General features: G+C 38.8%; 1 protein-coding gene across 3 annotated transcripts; it reads left to right on the top strand.

Annotated features, from left to right (window-relative positions):
• Positions 1-17,375: 17,375 nt before the first annotated feature.
• Positions 17,376-19,133, top strand: LOC149160711 (pentatricopeptide repeat-containing protein At1g52640, mitochondrial-like). 3 transcript variants are annotated; one of them, XM_089436776.1, is made up of 2 exons: positions 17,376-18,604; positions 18,701-19,133. In XM_089436776.1, exon 1 carries the CDS (start codon positions 17,540-17,542, stop codon positions 18,503-18,505), a length of 966 nt encoding a protein of 321 aa, XP_089292902.1. In that variant the 5' UTR covers positions 17,376-17,539; the 3' UTR covers positions 18,506-18,604; positions 18,701-19,133. The 3 variants fall into 3 exon arrangements, with proteins under 3 accessions (XP_089292902.1, XP_089292901.1, XP_089292900.1); XM_089436775.1 differs by having other exon boundaries at positions 18,696-19,133; XM_089436774.1 differs by having other exon boundaries at positions 18,684-19,133.
• The last annotated feature ends 1,762 nt before the right edge of the window (positions 19,134-20,895 follow it).

The following is a 20,895-nucleotide window of genomic DNA, read 5'->3' as shown; positions in this document are numbered from 1 at the left end:
CTAGAGTGGCAATCATTTAACACCCGCTCAACCTCTTCAAGGGTGAGACATCTGCGAAGAAAAGAGTCCACACCGACCCAATACAATGTATCATCGATGATCCGATAGGGTTGGGACTGATGTCAAATGAGGCATCGGTCCGATTGGGACAATTCAGATTGAAAGGTATGGATTTGGAGATAAACAATAATGTCTCCATACTAGGGGTCAAGAGTGTTGATCAGAAACAATGTTTCATTGGGTATCTGCTCAGTAAAATCAGTTGGGGTGCTTGCAGACAAAAGAGCACAGATTAACTCAGCAAAGACGAGCGATTTCTTTGATTTGGCAGCAGTAAATTCCAAATCAAACTCTTGCAGGATGAAGATCCATTTGGAGTATTTTCCCCCAAGTAACTAGCAAGTCAGTATATATTTCATGGGGTTGCAATCGAAAATCATGGTGGTTTTCCATAAAAGGATATAGTGTCGAAACCTTTGGACGGCATGAACTGCCACCAAAGAAAGCTTCTCGACGTGAGCATAGCAAGACTTAGTATCAAGAATATTCTGGCTCAGATAATAAACCACGTGCTCGTTGTTGTCGTCGTCATCCTGAACTAATACCATAGCAATGGTGGTATCATTCATAGCCAAATGCAGGAAAAAATCGCGGTAGTAATTGGGGGGATGCAATAAAGGAGCACTATTCAGGGCTTTCTTTAAAGCATTGAAGGATTCTTGGGAAAATTCATCCCAGATAAAAGGGATCCCCTTCTTAAGTAAGCTAGTATAACCTAAGGCAAGTTTGGCGTAATTTGGGACAAATCGACGGAGAAAATTAGCTTTTCCCTACAAGCTCTGCAATTACAATAGTGATGAAGGAGGGGGTAGATTGAATATGGCCTCAACTTTTAAAGGATCAATCTTGCTTCCTTCACGAGACATCACAAAACCTAAGAGTTGTCCAGACTCAATGCAAAATAGACACTTGTGTGGATTGAGATGGAAATTATAATGCTAACATCATAAAAAGATAGATCTTAAGTGATCCAAATGGTCATGATGTTTAGCCGAATGAGCAGGCAAGTCGTCGAGGCATGGTTGAACAACGTGTCGAATGTCATGGAATGCATAGGACATTTCTCGCTGAAAGGTAATGCCAACATTCTTTAGACCGAAAGGAAGCTTTTTGTAAGAAAAAGTACCCTAGGTACAGATAAAGGTCATTTTATGCTGATCGGCGGGTGAAATGTTAATCTGGTTATAGCCAGAAAAGCCATCCATGAAATAAAAAACCTCACTCCCTGTGCATTCTTCGATGATTTGGTCGATAAAGGGAATAGGATAATTTTCCTTAGGACACGCGTGATTGGTATCGTAGTAATCTACTTCTGCTTTGATCGCAATAGCCTTTCGAGGGTGCATAGTGCGAAGCCGTTGCCAAACAGGCTTAGCACCAGGATAAGTCAGAATCTTGTGCACCACTATGGATGGATCGATACCAAGCATCTCCCCATATGACCAAGTGAAAATGTCTCGAAATTCTTTAAAAAGCTAAGTATGCATCTTGATCTCATATGTAGAACAAGAAACCCCAATATGGATGTTCTCGACAATGCCCGGTTTAATGGAAATGTCAAGGGGCATCATAGCAGTGATGTTTCCCATACTACCCTCTAACAAGACTTCATGCACTCAGATGGGTGTCTAAAGTGGAGGTGTAGGAGAATGAGAAATAGACGCATCAAGACAAGAAGGCATCCCATCGAGGCTAGGGAGGAAGGAAGAATGATGATGTAGATTGTCCCATGGAACGTTGTTCAGAGACATGGCCTCCATGATACTTTCATCAATGGGGAATGTCTAGTTCAAGGGATCTAAAGAATCCCAAGAACCAAGCCATGGGGATGGCACATAAGTGTCTAGGTTCATACTGAAGACAATATGACTTTCTGAAGTGGGCATCGAAGCTAACACAATTTCTTGATAATTTATCTCCAATGGAATTAAAGGCATAACATCGCCAAATAAGTCAATTTGATCTTCAATAGGGATAATCCAAGGATCTGAAGAACCTGACATCATATTGGCTGAATGAAAATTTGGATGTGGGAGAGTAAAAGTACCCATTAAAGCAGAGTCTTTGAAGAGACCTGTTTCCACGCTCCTGTAAGGAATTTCAGTATTACCCACATAAGGAACATTACCGTTGGATGAACCAAAAGAAAAGAAAGACAATTGATCAATCGTGACTATTTTTCCTTCATTAGGAAAACGAAGTACGCGGAACAAAGAAGACACCACACAAAACATGGCATGAGTCCAGCTTCGCCTAAGAAGAAGGTTGTAGTTGAGATTAGCATCGATAACTTCTACTTCTAACTCAACAATCTTTCCCTCTAATGTAATCGATAAGTTCATGAGAATATTGTATGGTTGCGAACCTCTGCCATCAAAGGCTTCCAAGGTGTTCAGAGATTGGTTAAGAGGAGGACAGCCAATGGCTTTCCAACATAAAAATGACATGATGTAGGTAGAGGCACCTTCATCAATAACCATTCGATGAATCGTCTTTCCTTTGATAAGGACCTGGATCAGAAATGCAATTTGATGAGGAAGATGAGGTACATGATTCTCTAGATCGAAAGTAATCAGACTCGAATAAGAAGGATCGATAGCACCTATAGCAGACAGCAGTGACTTTCACTGCGTTGGACAAGATTGAAGAACCTCCAAGGCAGACATCGTCGAAGGTGCCTGAGCTAAATCCTCAACAATATTGTAATGTTGTGAAACTCTAGCATTCAGATTAAAAGATGACTCCTGAAGAACACCTTTGGGGGGTGGTCAGATGATGGACTCACTGTTAGGGCGCTTGATATGGAGTGGGCCAGAAGAGGGTGGATTAGAAGTAGAAGGAGCATCAACAACTTCTTTCTCCATAGTCTTCTTAGATGTAGCTTGATAGTCCTTGGTTTGAGTAGCGATTGAGATAGGTGATGAACCTTGCATCATGAACACCTGGGAACCTGAGGAAGTAGAAGACTGAGGCTGGTCTACCAATTGGGTCTACTATGATGGAAAGGTTTATTTTAAGACTGTTGGAGTCCCTTTCGTTAAGTGACTAACTTCAAATCGTCGGGGACAATCCTTAGTGTAATGATCCTCCTCACGAATGAAGCAAGAATACTTGGGCTTTCTTCGAGAAGCGTCATCAACAGAAGACTTAGGAGGGTCCTATTTCGGGGCATCGACTTTGGCCTTACCTTTTCCCTTCTTATTACCTTTAGAGGACTTATCTGTTGTGGGAGACTGAACATCATGAACCTCAGAGGTTTTACCAGGACTGGATGAATTCTTAGATGGATTATTGGGACCATTGTTTGAGACCGATTTTTTCTTCGAAGAAGTTTTCGCAGGAGTCTGAGACATGTAACCAATCACACCATCAACAGATGGTGTATCTGAAGACTTTGATGCTGTCAAATTCAATGATGGTCTAGGAGCATCAAGTAATATTTCATATAATGTGCCAGATTGGGAATAGACCAAGTCTAAATACTGGGCATGGGCGATAACTTTCTCTTCTATAACACATCCACCCATGGCTATGTCCTTAGCAATTTTGTTGACGAAGGATTTTGTGAACCACTATGTCAACAACTCATTGCAATCTCAAACTTGTTGAGGCGACGTTGACGTCTTCATTCATGGATATGATCGGAGATGTGGGTCATGGTGTCTTGCTTAAGTGACGTAAGCAAATGGGTGCTAGTTTCATAGCAAACTCACAGCTGGAAATGAGTGAGGAAATCCATAGCAAGAGAGTTGAAGTCACCATAGGTACCTCGAGGCAATTCAATGTACTGCTTAGCAGCATAACCTGTGAGAGTTCTTTTGAAAATTCGAAGACGGATAGAACCATTGACGTATGAATTGGAGGAACACCAGAGGTGATATGTCATCACAGGGGCTTGTGGATCCTCCTTCGCTTTTCCCTCGAATTTGGGGCAATCACTCAGAATCATCATTGGAACTAGAGGCCAGTACAACGAATGAAGAATGGGATCATTCGTGAGCCTCAAAACATCAAGCAACTCCAACATAGCCAAGAAAGGCAATTGCATGTTAAACGACATATAAGGCCTTTGAGGAGACCCAAACTCTGGAGTCCATCCTTGTTGGTAATGATTTCCCCCCCACAATGGAGGATTTTGTCCATATGGAATTTGATTTTGTCCCCACTGAGGGTTACCTCTCCCATAAGGAGGATTCCATCCTAGGTAGTTTTGATACTACCCTGCCATAGGTCGTTGATGAGCATTGTATGTGTGTTATAAGGCTATTGAACATGCTGACCCTGAATGTAAGGATTTTGAACCTGCTACTGCAGGGGTTGACCTTGACCTTGCAAAGGCTAACCTTGCTGATATGTATATAAGGCTTGCTGCTACCAAGGGTGACCTTGTTGCTGCAAAGGTTGGCTTTGTTGCTGTAAAGGTTGGCCCTGCAGCTGCAAAGGTTGGCCTTGTGAGGAAAAAGGTTGGGAGGATTGCTGAAAAAACTGCATCTACGGCTGCAAAGTTTGTTGTGATTGTTGCAAAGGTTTCCATTGTGGTTGTAGCAGTTGTCCTCATTGTTGCAATGCTTGCCCTTGCTACTGTAAAGATTGCCCTTGCTGTTGCAAAGGTTTCCCTTGCTACTGTGAAGGTTGTCCTTGTTGCTGTAAGGGTATTTGGATAGTTCCTGGGGTTATATCCTGAGGGTATTGATAGTTCTTGAATTGGATTTGGCCAATCCACCAGGTACATTGGATTGGCCAAGCTGAACATAAGGCCCAACTTGAGGAATGTGAGGTGGATTTACCATAGCTTGTGAACCATATGAGACATAAGCTGGTTGTAATGGGACCTGAGCCATATATGGTTGTTGGTATTGGACATTACCTGACCCAAATGGACCAGCAGGGTTAGGAATAGCACTGTAAAAGGGTTGATTCATTCCAACCATGTGAGTTTGTAATCCACTCACACTTGTTTCACCAAACATAATGGGGATATTCAAATCTTCCCCCCCAAGCGGTGGCAGAGTTTGTCCACTTGCTGGAGGGATAGAAGAACTTATCGAGACCTGACCTAAGATCGTCGGTTGAACTGGAAGAGTCAGTCGAAATGACGAAACAGGTTAAGACAGAATGGTAGGTTGAACTAGAACTGAAGTGACTGCAGTTTTCACAATCGGTCGAGAGGTCGTGTTTTGAACGAACAGACTTGACGTAGGCATAGCGCCGAAGACCAAATGGGGTTTTGATACAATGATGAGGCACGAGGAGTGCCTGAAACCAACTGAGCTAGAGAGGTATAACCATGCAGTAATATGGGCTTAGTAAACTCAGGATAAGAGAGAGATGAGACGCTTCCTGTAAAAGGGAAGCCTTCTAGAGGGAACTCATATCCCTGCTCATCATCTACGGGAGGAGTGTGAGTAGCGGAAACTTCTGAATGACCCGGAGAGGAGACTAGGATCTCGCCTTCTAACTGCATAGATGGAAACAACTAGTGACGAGGAACCGGAGATGTCTGAGGACATAACTCCAAAGGAATACCAGGCCGATTGTACGGAATATACGGATGCTGTGGAGATATCACAACAGGATCGAACAATGGGTTCAGTGGATAAACAACTAGTCTATGCAGACTTTCTAGAGTCTGTGGACTCTCGGGTGTTCGGATAGGATTATCAGAGGAATCCATATTAGATTCTTATGATGACTAGCAATCTGATGGAGGTGGGTGAGAAGACAAAGGTTGGATACTCAGAACAATTCCAAGTTCAACACATTGATCCTCAAGTGAATGAGGAATTTCCTTATGAACTCCTTGGGAGGACCCTTTAGTATCAGATAATGAAGGGGAACTATGAGATAGACTCAATGGTTCAGCCACGATGGCCTCCCCTCAACAGCAAAAACGGAAATGAAACAATTTGATTAAGGCTTTAACAATATTGAAATTAACAGGGAATTACTTAATTTGGTCTAAGAAGCAATTGCTTGGGATTGACATGTTTATCGCGGGAAGCTAAATTTTTAGAAACAAAAACATTGCCTTTTCATTTTTCAAGAGTTGAGAAAAGGGCGAAAAGGTGACTCTAGTCACTTTCAATAGTTTTGCGAGCGTGAAAGGACAACTTGCTCGATGATCTCTTCAAATTTAAAGAGTCATAAAAGATCAAATGATTGCTCAGGTGAATCTAGGTAAAAGGAGTACCAAGTAACCGTGAAATGCAATATACACCTTAGCAAATAAATTTACCAAGGACTTGACGTATGTGCAGGCAATCTCCCCGAATGTTGTGTTCAATGTATCATGTTTACAGGGCAGCAGACTCAGCTTCCTACGGATAAAGGATTGCAACCTAAAGGGGTCTCCCTTTATATACACGATGATACGGGGAGCACAAGTCCATGCTAGCGTTGTTTAATGCTGAAGCGAACGACAACTGCTAAGTTTTAAAGATGCCAAAACACGTCTCTAACCTAGACCACTAGATATGATCATTAATGTTTCAAATTCTCCTTAGGTTAATTGATAAATTTTAAATTTGATCTTGTAATTATGTCTCAATTTCAAGGCCTTAACGATGTTTCTTCTTCCTAAAATGAAAACTAGATGATGAAATGAAATCTTTCAATTCGATGAATGTTATCTATGTAGGGAAGAAAGTCACTCAAATCATGCATCAAACCAAATGCAATATGCATCTATGACCATCTTCAAATGCTAAATGCAAAATATGAAATCTAATCTTTCATATGATAAGCAAATGCAATGCCAAAACAAATCTTAAAGCAAAATTTCCTTAAGATGTAATGATGATTTTTCTCTTTTTTCAAAAAAGAAACTAATGTAACGTAGTGCAAAGGGAAAGAGAATGCAAGCAAACCAAGAAGTATGAAAATCACTTTCACCTCAATGATTCGAATGCAACACAAAATGTTCTGATAACTAGAAAAAGAATGGCACTTTCACTTTCAGTTCGAAACATAAACAACTTCAAAGAAAACACTTTCTTTTGATTCCAAAGAGACAATCGATCTATGATCTATTGTTCGTCAAATGAAGCTTAAGCAACTTTCACTATATCCTCTAATGAAAAAAACTTAAGTCATAAGAACCAAAAGTAAACTACAATCATGTCTAAACACACAAAGGCTCTTTAGCACAAGCAGTCGATCTCTAACCTTTGGTGGGAAGACCAACGAATGTACTGAGGTTGACCTAGAAGACCTAGAACCCTAAAAGGCTAATCAAAATTCAAGAACATTCAAGCCAAGCTAAAAGAAAATTGTAATCAGACAATGGGAGGGTCAATGAGAAACACATTGGTAAATCTCAGGGGGAAGACAACTGAAACTGAAAATCAAAGAGAAAACCCTAAATTTCTTACTTTTCTGCAATCATCACACCTGTCAGGAGTAAAGTAGCTATCATCGCTACTATAACTAAAAAACTCGCGATAGCATCGTGACTGTCATGCTCAAATCTACGATGGTCAAGGAAAAGGACAAAGAAATCCAAAATCTTCAAAAACAGCTCAAGTTAACAATCTTCAGGCATCTACCAGGTAATGACACTGACTGCAAGCAAGCAATGAAGTCTAAAAATCAATGGTTGATCAAACTCATCAAAAGACAAGGTGAAGGGAGGGAAGGAAAGGGTCGTAGGCTCCCTAGTGGAGTCATTGTTTTGTTGACAAGGTTAATCCTCTCCATGGACAAAGGCGATCCCTCTAGCCCAATGAGTGGGTCTAGAAACTAAAGGGACAATCAACTAGAGATCTTCCTAGATTATGATTGAAAAATAGAACAAGAGAGAATGCCTACCTTGCTTTGATGCTAATCCAATTTCCTTTGTTGAGATCCTTGAAATGCTTGTGTCAAGGTCTTGTTCCTGCTTCTTTTAGCACTTATGTACCTGCACAAACAACCAAGAGACAACAAAGCATGCCAAACCCAATAGCAAATCCAATAATAATCTATTTAGTTGATCAAGGAATGCCAAACCAATACATACATGAACATATATATTTTGGGAAGATGAACCAACAGTTGTATTATTATTTAAAGAATAAAGGGGAAGCTTAAAACCATAGCCTTGATGTTGAAAGGCTCTCCTTGAGTGGTAATCCAAGTCCAAGCTAAGAAACTCTCCAACACTCCTTCTCCAAGTATAATGAATAACCTCTAAGCACAAGCTCAGCATAGGGGTGCAAATGGACATAGATCAACCATTTGGGAATGGTAGAGGGGGAATCTATAGGCTGGGAGAGGAAGTTAGGCCTCCTCCAAAGATAAGATTAGGCCCACATCTTAAGGAGGTAGCTCATAGGATGATACCAAGAGGTCAAAATAGGAGGATTCAACCTCATCTATGTGAAACCAGCTCGAACTCGCCACTTTGGAAGCTTCTAGATCACGAAGATTCTCATCCTCTTTGGGAAAAATTCCTTTTTGAGACCATCGTGGGTATGAGAGAGAATAGAGCGATGCCATGTCTGGCTTAACAAGGTGCAACAGGCGATCATCGCGGTTTTGAGCTTCATAAGAGCGATGATTCTCATTTTAGGGTTTCATGAGCTATTTCTTCAGGGAAAGCTCTAGATATTTTCTAGGCAAAGTTAAAGGAGGGATCTGAGCTATATACGTTGATGAGTATACTGTATAATGATCATGTTTCGGGCACTTTAGGGTATGTCACAGGGAAGTGTAGAAGGTGTGACAAAATATTGTGTAACACACTTCTAGGTTTTGGAAGGAATTATTTGCAAGTTTAGGTATAGAGTTGGATTTTAGTACAACTTATCATCCACAGACAAAGAGGGTCAATAGGAATCTAGAGGACATGTTGAGAATGTATATTATTCACCGACAAAGGATATGGGAGGAGTATTTTCCACTGGTAGAGTTTTCTTATAATAATGGGTATCTTGAGTCCTTAAAGATGAGTCTATTTGAGGCACTTTGTGGGCAAAGTTGTAATACTCTTATCGCTGGTGTGATCCAGTGAACAAGGTGTTGATTGAACCATACATGTTGGCAGAGGTGGAATAGGAAATGTAGGTTACCAAGAAGAATCTAAAGGCAACAAAGGACAAACATAAGGGTTATGCAGACCAGTACAGGGTGTTTAAGGAGTTTCAGGTTGGGGGATATGTGTACTTGCGCATCAAGCCCAAGAAGAGCTCTTTGAGGATTGGGTCATGTGCTAAGTTGACACCTCGATATTGTGGGCCTTTCGATATCCTTGAGAGGATTGGACTAGTGGCCTATAGACTTGCACTGCTACCGATAATGAAATTCCATGATGATTTCCATGTTTAATTTCTTAAAATATATGTGAAAGATGTTGATCATGTGATTGATTGGTCTGTATTGTAGGTGGAGCCAGAAGGAGAATTCCAGCCAGAACCTTAATACATATTTTAGTGGAAACAACTCATGCTCCAGAATCGAGCAAGTTAAAGTGTAGTGGAAACACTTTGGGCCTAATGAAGCTACATGGGAGATGGCAGATCAAATGCGGGCTATGTATCCTTCATTGTTTGTCGGTTGAGGCAAAGGTGTTTTGGTATATGTACATATTTATGTATGGTTGTTGTTGTAAATACCACAATGAGATGTCTTATAAAGCTCCAATAAGAAATATGGATGTCATGTTGTTTTTTCTTTTTAGCAAGTTGTTCATTGTAAATATTGCATCGAGCTAAGTTATAAAGCTCCATGGGCAGTATGTTTTTGTCAGTAGTCTTGCTGGTCATAGGTGTCATAGAACACCGAGAATGGTGTTCCCATAATGGGGTGGGGTATGTAACATCCCTGGGATAAAATTTCATGTAATAATGTTAGTAAAGGAAAAATAATAAGACTAGGTCATGGGACACGGATTCCAAGCAGAATGTTGGGAAAAACATCCTAGTGGGCATCACTTGTTGTTTATTATGGCTAAGGAAATTGGCAAAGGCAAAGAGGCATTAATTGATATTTATTTATCAAAATAAAGGAAAATAAGAGAAAAGGGAGAGGAAAGGTCACAAGTTTGCATGAGAGGAAAATTGAAGGAAAAATAGAGAAAATTGAATAAAATAGAGGCCTTAATGATAAAAAGGCTTCTCAAGATTAGTTCACAACTTTTTGTTAGTTTGACTTTGGAATTAATTTTAGAGAGAGAAGAGAACCAAGAGGAGAAAGCAAATAAGCAAGCAAAGAAAGGCAAAGGAAGGACAAGGAAAGCAAAGGACAAGTAAGGAAGGTTGGATCAAGCAAATTCAGCAGGAGGACTTGCAGGTAATAGGTTGCATGTGTGATTTCCTAGTTGCTTTGTGAATGCATGGTACATGCATTTGTGTATTTGGTTCTCTTGTTGTCATTAGCATGTGTTTTGCTTGGTGTGACAGTGGTTTCAACCTTGTCTTGCCATTTCTGGATAACCATGGTGTGATGGGGTCCTTTCATTTGGTTGAGCTTTGGATTATTGAAAGGTTTTGGAACTGGGTGAGGTGGTCTCAGGAAAATTCCCAAGGGTTGGGGGTGGAGGTGGTTTAATCTCCGTAAAGCCCTTGACAGGTGGGTGGAGACATGAAAATTCCTCAAGGTATTGGTGAAGAAACTTTGAGGCATCCAAACTCGTTTTGGGCTTAGTGATCTCTTGACTAGTTTTGGCGGGATCATGATATCCTGAGGGTGGAGGTCGTTTAATCTTCGGGAAGCCTTGGTTGTTTATGTATTGGTTTGCTTATGTGATCTATTGACTAGTTTTGGCGAGATCACAAGAGCATGAGGGTGGAGGTGGTGTAATCTCCAGGGATCCCTGGTTATTTATGTCTTTAGATCCCACATTCATGCTTGGAATATGGCACGCGGGTGATTGACTGGAAGAAATATTTGGTTCAACTCAATCTATGGTCGGGTGATACGTGGAAGTCCCTAAATTGGTTGGATTTTTCATATGTTAATAAGACATCTTCTCCTATTGTATTCTATGATTACGTATACTTGTAATTATGTGTCTTTGATGTTTGTTTTATCATGGTAATATGCTAGTTATATGCATGGTTCCATAACAGGTTCTAGTTATGGCTCTTGATATGTTTTGATTAAATTATGAATGGTTAATGAATGCATGGGCTAACAAATGTTATTTCAACTATTATGAGATGGAATTAAACCTTCTTGATGATTCTTAGATAAGTTTCATACCCCTATGTTCAGATATGCATTCATGACCTGTAGATTACATGTTCATCATATGTTTAATGAAATGATTGTCATGGTTAGGCTTGGTTAGGTCAATTCCTTGATCAAGATTTGTAAGAATGGATTTGTCTTGATGTTATTTATCATTCTGGAAAGTCTCATTGAGTTTTAGGCAGTGGTCTGGAGGCTAACCTGAAATTGTGGCTCAGATCTTGGGACCACACCCTCCGAACTAGAAGTTTTGGACTATAATCGTACCCTTACAAGCTTATGCATGTGGTTGGAGGCCTATAATTGCATGGAGGCCTTGTCATGCATGTGGTTGTCAGCCCAGGTCACTAAAAGAATATCCAACTCACAGTTTGGGCATTTTGAGTGGTTATCTAACTTCTGGGTGTCCTATAGATCCTGACGAAGGTCAATAAAGTTCCAATTTGTCGACTCCACTTCCTTAATTGTAATTAGGAGGTTGGGTCATGTCATAGTAACCCTCAGCTCATGTTTACCTTGATAGGACGATTAAAGTGGGTAAATGTGGGAGGGGTGGTTACAAATAACCCTTTTTGTTGTCCCCTCATGTAAATATGATTTTGTGGTATGTCTATGTAAATGGATGTAATTAATTCTGACAATATGAAAATGAATGGACTAAGAAAGAATACATGGATTCAAATTTTGAGGGGAGAAGCTACTTGGTAATTTCTTGGGGAAACTCTCAAGCTTTGAAGTTTTAAATTAATTTTCCACCCACACCCTTGTTCAAATAAAAGAGAAATTGTACAATCTATTAAAATTATGTATGGGCACTTGAGAAAAGGATGAGTTGTCCTAATGTTGGGGAAGATGTTGGCTTTGGTCAACACACAATCCTGTTGGAAGTGCATAAGGAGTATGAGGGGAAGATACATAATGAATGTGGGAACAAAAAAATGTACTCAATAGAGAAGAATGGGGAACACACATGACTGTGTGGATGCGTAGGTAATAGTAAAGGAAAAGGAGTAGTAGAGGCATTCAAGAAAGGAATGCACAGATAGGAGATGCACTGAGAAAGCATAGACAAAAAAGAGGCAAAGACACTCGAATGAAAGAGAGCCACAAGTGGAGACTGAGCTTCTTTGGACTCTTGTATGATTTATCAGGTGGAGCACTAGTGTGTGCTCTAGACTCTTGAAGTTCTATTAGTCAGGTGGATACTAGATCTTTGAATTCCTATGTGATTGTCAATCAGGTGAAGACTCGTTCTCTAGATTCTTGAGTGTGTTTCTTAACAAGTGGAGACCAAGATCTTTAGATCCTCATGGAGCCTATCATGTGGAAGAATAATGTGCTATGGATTCTTGCAAGAGACAGGTGAAGGCACTGTGAGCTCTAGAATCCTGAAGTGTGAAGCAGGTGGATATCCCCTGGACTTTTGATTCCAATAGTGATTGGTTGTGTGGAGCATTGTGTGCTCTGGATTCCCATGTGATGTTCACTTTACTGGTGTTAATTTCCCTAAAGTTCTTCACTTTTTGGGTTTTGAATTTGGCTAGGGGGTGGTCATTTTCAAGAAAGAATGGCAATGTAGTGATCTATGGTTGGGAGGAGAGTTGAAGTCCCTCTCTCCGTTCTAGTCATCTAGCCATTAAGATAATTGACTTACTTGTATTGTTGTGCATAATTGTGCAATGTTAATATTGATTAATGTTGTTAAATATTAATGGTGTATCAACACTCTTAAGGAGTAATGAATGTTCTTATATGTTGCATTGAGAAGACTATGTCAATGGTTCCATGGTTGTGAGAGATTGTAGGTCACTATCTTGCTAATATGATCTTGAACTATAGAATATTACATCCTTATGCTTGATTATTAACATGTACAATAGGCTGATAATGTTTGCGATTTCATTATATTATATACATGAATATCTTAAATAGTTGTTGCTTAAAGGTTGTTGAAGGCCTATTATTAATACTATGTATGGATGTTTTATAATTCCAATAAGCTATTGTGGCTTTTGTAATTCCAGATTTGTATATTATAACTGTTAAAGACAGTCTCTATGTTTGAGAACTTATGAAATCCTGTTGTTCAAAAGTATTATATATGGCTTGCTAAGATTTGTCATGGATCTCTATTATGCATGGGTGATTGTTATTTTCCTTGCTCATAGAGAAATACATAAAGTAATGCATCATATATATATATATATATATATATATATATATAAAATAAGGATCTGGTATTACTGTGGCTAAAATCACAATGCTATTGGACATGGTTTGACTTGCCTTAATGCCTAATTGGGAGGCAAATTTATACTTTTGCTATGGTGTTTTCATCTATAGTTAGCACTTGAATGAGTTGTGAGGATGTATTCTTGTGTTTGTGCATGTTTTAGACATAACCAGGTTCTTAGGAAAACCTCGGTTACACCCTTGAAACACTTGAAGAAAACCAAGAAAGTTGTTTTGAGTCATTAAGGTAGAAGTAGCCTTTGTATTAGGGTCAGATTCAATCAATATATATAGATAGATAGATAGATAGATAGATAGATATATTAGAAGGATTTGGCATTGTTGTGGCTAAAATCACAGAGTGCTATTGGCCATGGATTGGTGATGGTATTTTTATCTATAGTTAGCACTTGAATGAGTTATGATGATGTATTCCTGTGTTTGTGCATGTTTAAGATAGAAGCATTTTCCTAGGAAAACCTTGGCTACATCCTTGAAATACTTGAATAAAACCCATAAAGTTGTTTTGAGTCATTAAGGTAGAAGTAGCCTCTGTATCCGGATGGATTTAGGCTATCTAGATATATTCGAGAATCCAAAACTTCTTTCAAGTAACAATTCACTGCGAAATCACAACTAGATAGGCTAGATGCGTGTGAGGAGAGTGAACTAGAGATACTCGGTGGGGCCTAGTTGGGTAACTCTGCGAGTCCTAGATGAGTGGACCAAACTGGATATATGGGAGTGGTGAAAAATGATCTAAAGTGGAGGTACTAGATGTATCGTACATACAAATGTTTGTGGGTAGACTGGATGTATCTAGGAGTCTAGGAGTTTCCAAGCGAAATTGATGGGATGTTAGGTTAATCAAATGTAACACCTCCCTTGCACCTTGGAAGATTCCAAGTGGGTGGGAGGCAGCGCTAGATACAATGCAAGTAAGACAACATGAAGATATATTTTTGGCTACTTGTTGAAATGGAAAAAATGATGGAACATCAGAATGTGATAGGGTTTTTATAGTGGATTGACATGATAATGGTCCTTTCATCTATGCTTCTTCATAATCTAATCTATGAGTTCAGGAAAGTCTCAATCACTCTTGGAAATGAAATTCCAAAGTGATAGAAAGTGGATTAAAATTGTAAAATATCTTGGATTTGCAAAATTGTACTTAGAAGTGCCCTAGTGGATGCCCAATTTTGGGATTTTCAAGAAATTTACTTGTTAACTGAAAGGGAGTTTTAAAATTATTGAAATTGATTGAAATATTTATATAATTGTATATGAATCAACTGCTTGTAGCTGGAGCACACAGAAGAATTCCAAGCTCCATTGGTACACATAGTGGATAGGTGTATCGGGGTGCTCCAAAGTAGAGACAGTGGTTGGGCATAAGTTCAAGGATCCTATTGTAATCATGAAGCTACAAATAGGATCTTAAGGATGTCAAGAAACAACAATGCTCACAACTATTAACAGCTTTTGATTATACATGTATTTGAATGCACTGGGGACAATGCCTAAATAAAGGGGAGGGGAATGTAATATTCTTGAATTAATCCTTGAGATGTAATATATATATATAATATTTAGGCTAGTGAGTTAGATTCTATTGAGGCATGTGTGCCTGCATGTGTACGTGGGTGGGCCACAATACTTATGTGTTTTAAGGCCAAAGTGTTTGTGTGGTAAAAGGAAAGTAAACCTAGCAGACACAATATGTAGATATATTGAGATTAACACAATAACACCACAATTGTAGTCTAGGTGATGAAAAGAGTATGGGGGGTTGGGAATCCACGGTAGGAAAAGTGTTTTGATATATTTGATATCATTAAAATATAAAGAAAGGGTCCCACCATTCCTATAAAAAGATGGTTCCCTTATTCAGTTGGATTTGGATAATAGAGACATATGTTCCTGTGCAAGGGAGGGTACTTGGAGACCCTTGAGGGTAGCAAGAACTCATGGAGGCCACAAGGTCGGAGACGCCCCTAGTTGGCTCAAGTTTGATACCTGAGAGGTAATGACACACCCTGAGGAACTGCAAGGGTAGAGAAGGGGGTACACTACTTGGGTGTGGGGGCTGATGGGGGATGTGAACATGTTGGTTGGAGGTTGTTGGGGTTTGGTACCTTGGCCTTGTTTGTATTATGTACTAGATATGCACCTGGATTGAGAAATTGTTGCCATAGTGGAGTCACGCCCCCAACTCAGGGGTAACTGATTGCTGTGAGAGATGGACCAACATGGTCTATCTATGGGTGGCATATTCGAGGTTTGTAACTAGTTGGCGAATTTTATCAGAGGAGTACTCAAACTTATTTATGTTATTTATGATTTCCATGCATGTTGCTATGTTTCTTTGGTCATGCTATATTTATGTTGTGTTGTTACAATGTCAGTACCACTGTGAGTGGCATCGCCCCAACTAGGTAGTCGGGGGATGTTACATGTTAACACCCAAGATTTACCATTATGTTGAAAACAACATGAGAACTATACCATAATCATAAGTCAATATTTGATTGCATGAAGTGCACACCACTTTGATATTGTCACAATTGATCAAGGGGAAATACACCTATTTGCAAATATTTTGGGGTTCATATAATCTAGACCACTACTTCATCAAAATACCCAATATGGTCTCTAATTCATTTACAAAAGGACCTCCTCTACATTATTTTGAAGAAACTTGGTCTTCATCAAGCCATTAAAATATTGTTTTTTTTTTTTTTTCTATTGGATTTCCCATCTTGCTCCCATTTTGCTACATTGCCCACTTGTTTTTTGTTCCTCCATAGAAAATCTTGCAAACTCCTCCCCTGTTCCTTAAAATATTGGTATGGAAGACAACTCAACTGCTACCCACAATAGCAATTGCTAATCTCAAGGGACTTAACCATATTTGAAACTATTACTTATGACCTCCTCATCAACAACATTGCTATTAGTGAATGGTTTAATGAATTGAACTAACCCTTTTGGATGCATTGCCTACACACTTATATGGAGATTGGATTTAACCTATTTACTTTTTTCTGTTTTCTTTTTATTTATTTATTTTTTCAATATAAAAATCATTTCTATGAAAATCTCCAATGAGAGAAGATTTCAGATCACTTTATCATATGCAAGTTAATCCCCCCCCCCTCTCTCACACACACACTTATATGGAGATTGGATTTAACCTATTTACTTTTTTCCATTTTCTTTTTATTTATTTATTTTTTCAATATAAAAATCATTTCTATGAAAATCTCTAATGAGAGAAGATTTCAAATCACTTTATCATATGCAAGTTAATCCCCCTCTCTCTCTCTATATATATATATATCTATATATATAATTGATCTTAAGAAGATTACAAATTTTACCATTTCTAACAAATTAAACAAATTAGAGCTAGAGTTTATTATTTTTAAAGAAATTAATTATTGTTTGAATCTTTTACATTCCAAAGATTCAAACAGTATCACAATATGAATAATTGTGGAAATCTCCACACTTAAAAAAAATTGAGAATATTATTATTCTCCTCACATTCATCTAACTTATCTACTGGAAAGCCTTAAAAATTTAAATTCTCCCAAAATGATTTCCATCTTCAACACCCTTTCATAAAATTTAAACTTAAAACATAATAGAAACCGAACTCAACCAAAACCAATTAATCTACCCCTCATAATTGCTCTTCTCATATCTATTTTAAATTTGATATCTATGTTTGCTTTAGTTTTTAGGTCTATATTTGCTGGATTGCAAACATAGGATAAACCAACTATAGTTTACCACCACCATGTAAAAGAGAGTTTTATGTAAATTTTTAATTAATTTGAATATTAATTAAAACTTATGTGGCTTATGTTGTTTAATTTATGTTAAATGTTGACAAAAATTTAGATCACCATACTGATTTGTTTGTTCTTCAGTTTGCCACTGCTGTAAAGGGTTGTATGTTCTTCAGTTTGCCACTGCTGTAAAGGGTTTTATGCGGTCATGCTGAAAAACCCCGGCTTCTCTATATTCGATTTTCTACACCATTGCTCTAAAGCCCAGTCAATAACTACTTGCAATGCAGGCTGTTGCTTATTTGCCTCGATCAGGGCTGTCCTTTCTCAGGCGAGTGTTTTCAACAACCCAGCTGCACCATCAAAACTTGAGCTCTGCAACATCGCAATGGCACGATTCCACGGTCCCGAAGATCTTCCAAAAGGGTAAGGGGCTTGTACCGTTTCATGAAGTCATTTTGAGGCATAAATTTTACTCAACAAATGCGTCCGCCACGGTTCAAATCCCCAAGGAAACTCAATCAGCACGGGACAAGGAGGAAAACCCTAAATCGCAAGCCCTAAACAGCTCGCACAAGGCCATTCAATCTTTACGAAAAAAGGAACTGGACAGAGAAATATGGAAAGTTCTTCAAAAGGGCGACAACGACTTGGAAGAAACTCTAAATAAAACCCTAAATAAATTGTGTTTTCAGCTAAGTCATCAGCACGTAATGTTAGTATTGCCTAAAATAAAGTCTCCAATTTTAGCTCTGAGGTTTTTTCGATGGGCCACATCGCAACCACGGTTCAGACATAATTGTTCAACTTACGATGCGATTGTCAATATTCTCGGCCATTCTAAGGACTTTAAAACCCTGCATATGGTTTTGTCAGAGAGATTGGATGCACGCTGTGATCTTTCTTCGCGAACGTTCACGTTCGCCACTGCCTGGCATGATGATTTCAACATGCTCAATGAAGTCATAGGAATCATCGAGAAGATAGGCAGAGTACATGCTTACGATATGCTTATCACGGCTCTTTGTAAAAGACATTATACCAATGCAGCCTTAAGGGTATTGGAAAAGATGGTGATGGCTGGTTATGCTCCGAGAATAAGCACGTTTCGGCCATTTATTTTGTCTTACCGTCGGAGAAACCAAATGGATATGGTACAGGGGATTCATGAGACAATGAAGATTTTCCGCGTGCCGATCAAACCTTCGATGGAAATGAAAGCTAGGGATTTGGAACTGTCGGATGACTAATTGTGCAACTAGGTTTTACAGAGAAACCATGTTTGTCAGGCAATGCAGTACGGCCGTTGAAATTCCATTTGCTATGCAGATTCATCATGAATTTTTCGGGTAAGGTTTTTTTTTCTTTAAATAATCTGTGGGGAGCTATGACTTGCATTTTGAATTTAGGTAACATTGAATATTTTAGGGTTTGTATCAGGTCAGGCCCAGACCAAATGCTTTTATTTTTTCACTGTGGGGAGATATTAACCCCACCACAGCATTGTAATGGCCCCAGTTCAACATGGGGAGCTGTCAAACTCGGCCAGAGTACACCGCAGCAATGTCTCAACCAGTAGATCACTGCTTGATAGACATACACATTCATCATTGTTATCTTTATGTATTCAGCTGAGTTTACTGGAGGCCTGTTAGGTAATGTATTCAGCTGAGTTTGCTGAAGGTCTTTTAGATCATGTATTCAGTTGAGTTTGCTGGAGGCCTGTTGGGTCATTGCAGGTATGAACCAAAGGGTTTTCTCACTGACTTAATTTTTGGGGCGTTTAGTTTGCATACTGAATGCAAGTTATATGAAGATGTTTGATCTAATGGTGATTTTCATTGTTGAAGCTTGAAAGCAAATATTTCCTTGATTTCACCTAAAGTGCATGAAAAATTATGGTTAGATATTGCTGCATCATGCAAATCATACAGAAAATGTGAATATGCAGATGTAGATGTTTCAAAGGTAAACATGACAACTTTTGCTGTCTATCTAAATGTTTTATCTGACAACATAATACTGTGGTTATAATGCAGTAAATCTGTATCAAGAACTTCATCATGAACATGTGAACCAGTAAGGAGTGGTGGTGCTTAAAGAAAGGATGATTATTTCCAGCATTCATAGAAGAGCTAATATAACAATATATTTGATATTAACTCAATGTGTTACATATAGGAATTGAAACTGCCTTGGGAAGATAACAATCACTGCTTCCAATCATCTGAGATAAACTCTATCGACATTTTCTAACTTATTTTAAACAAATGTTAGATGAAATAATGACATTTTCTAACTTACTTTTAAACAAATGTGGGATGAAATAATATTTGCTGTGCATATTGTCTCAAGTTGTATATAGTATGTGTCGATTATTAATGTGTTAGTCAGGAATTTGTAAGAATAATTTTTTGGGCTTGGTTGTGGTGGTGGTTGTATTAAGTAGTTTTTTTGGGCTTGGTTGTGGTGGTTGTTGTATTAAGTAGTTTTTTTGGGCTCGGGTCAGGATAAGCAAGTGCAATTAGTAATAGCTTTATGGAAGTCATTGTTTGTCTTGGAACAAAACAATCTTGAATATATCAATGTGCTATCCAGTGTTTTAAAAGACTGCTGAACTGATTTGGAATCAGTTGAGCCGATCGAGCCGGAGCTTGCCCGGACCGACTCAGTACAAAAATCGAGCCAAAGTCCGGTCTATTACCGAACCGACTGAGCCGGTCCCTGACTCGGTTGGTTCGGTAATAGACTGGCTGGCTCGGCCGAGTTCAACATAACCTGACCGAGCTAGTCAAACCCGGTCCGCAGCGGAAAAGGGAGGGAAAGCAAACTCCAAATTAGTTTTTTGGTTTTTTAGGTTTTTTGCATGTCCATCTAACCTCTCCAAAGCCTATAAAAGTTACCCAACCCTCTCACATTTCCTTACAATATCTCATTGCATTTGTGAGGAGTTTGTGAAGAGTTGTGGAGTTGGTTTTTGGAGCAGTAGTGATGAGTCTCTTGGGCAATCGTTGGAGCAGCAGTGATGAGTCTCTTGGGTAATCGTTGGAGCAACATTGAGGAGGCTAGAGCCTAGAGGTATCTTTTTTTTCACTTCTCAAATCTATCTTTGCTTGTGATTTTTTATGCAAATATGGAAATTGAAAAAAGTCATTTTTGTAAAAGAAATGAACATTGAAGAGTTTGTTTGTTTATTTTTTGGTGAGATTTGTTTCTTTTCATTTCCAAGTCCAAATATTAGAAAATGACTCATAGAATGAAATATGCTACTTGGGCATACGCTGAGATTATTGATAATCAAATGCATTGCAAATTTTGTCATAGAAAAATTAAGGGAGGTGGAGGGGCATTCATAGGTTGGAACAACATTTGGCTGGAATTAGAGACCAAATTACTCCATTTGTAGCACCAACAAAACAAATTGGGGATATTAGGAAGCAGTTACTACAAAAAATTGAGAAGTTTGAGGAAGAAAAAGCTAGGCAAAAAGAAATAGAGGCTGCCAACCCCAATTTTGATTGAGAGCTCTTCATCTATCCCTTGCATTGATGCATCCAACCCCTTTCGTTATGTTCCTCCCTCTTTGGAGTTTATTCAAGAAAAGTGCAAGGGTAAAATTAACAAGAAGGGTGATATCAAA

This window comes from Pinus tabuliformis, chromosome 5_2 (assembly GCF_031772625.1).
Source record: "Pinus tabuliformis cultivar Carrire ecotype Pingquan chromosome 5_2, CPIR1, whole genome shotgun sequence".
Lineage (NCBI taxonomy): Eukaryota > Viridiplantae > Streptophyta > Pinopsida > Pinales > Pinaceae > Pinus > Pinus tabuliformis.
This window is presented reverse-complemented; position numbering and strand designations above follow the sequence as displayed.

What these genes read in the sequence shown, in the direction of transcription:
- LOC149160711 (XM_089436776.1), top strand. Translation starts at nt 17,540, where the DNA reads ATGCAGGCTGTTGCTTATTTGCCTCGATCAGGGCTGTCCTTTCTCAGG.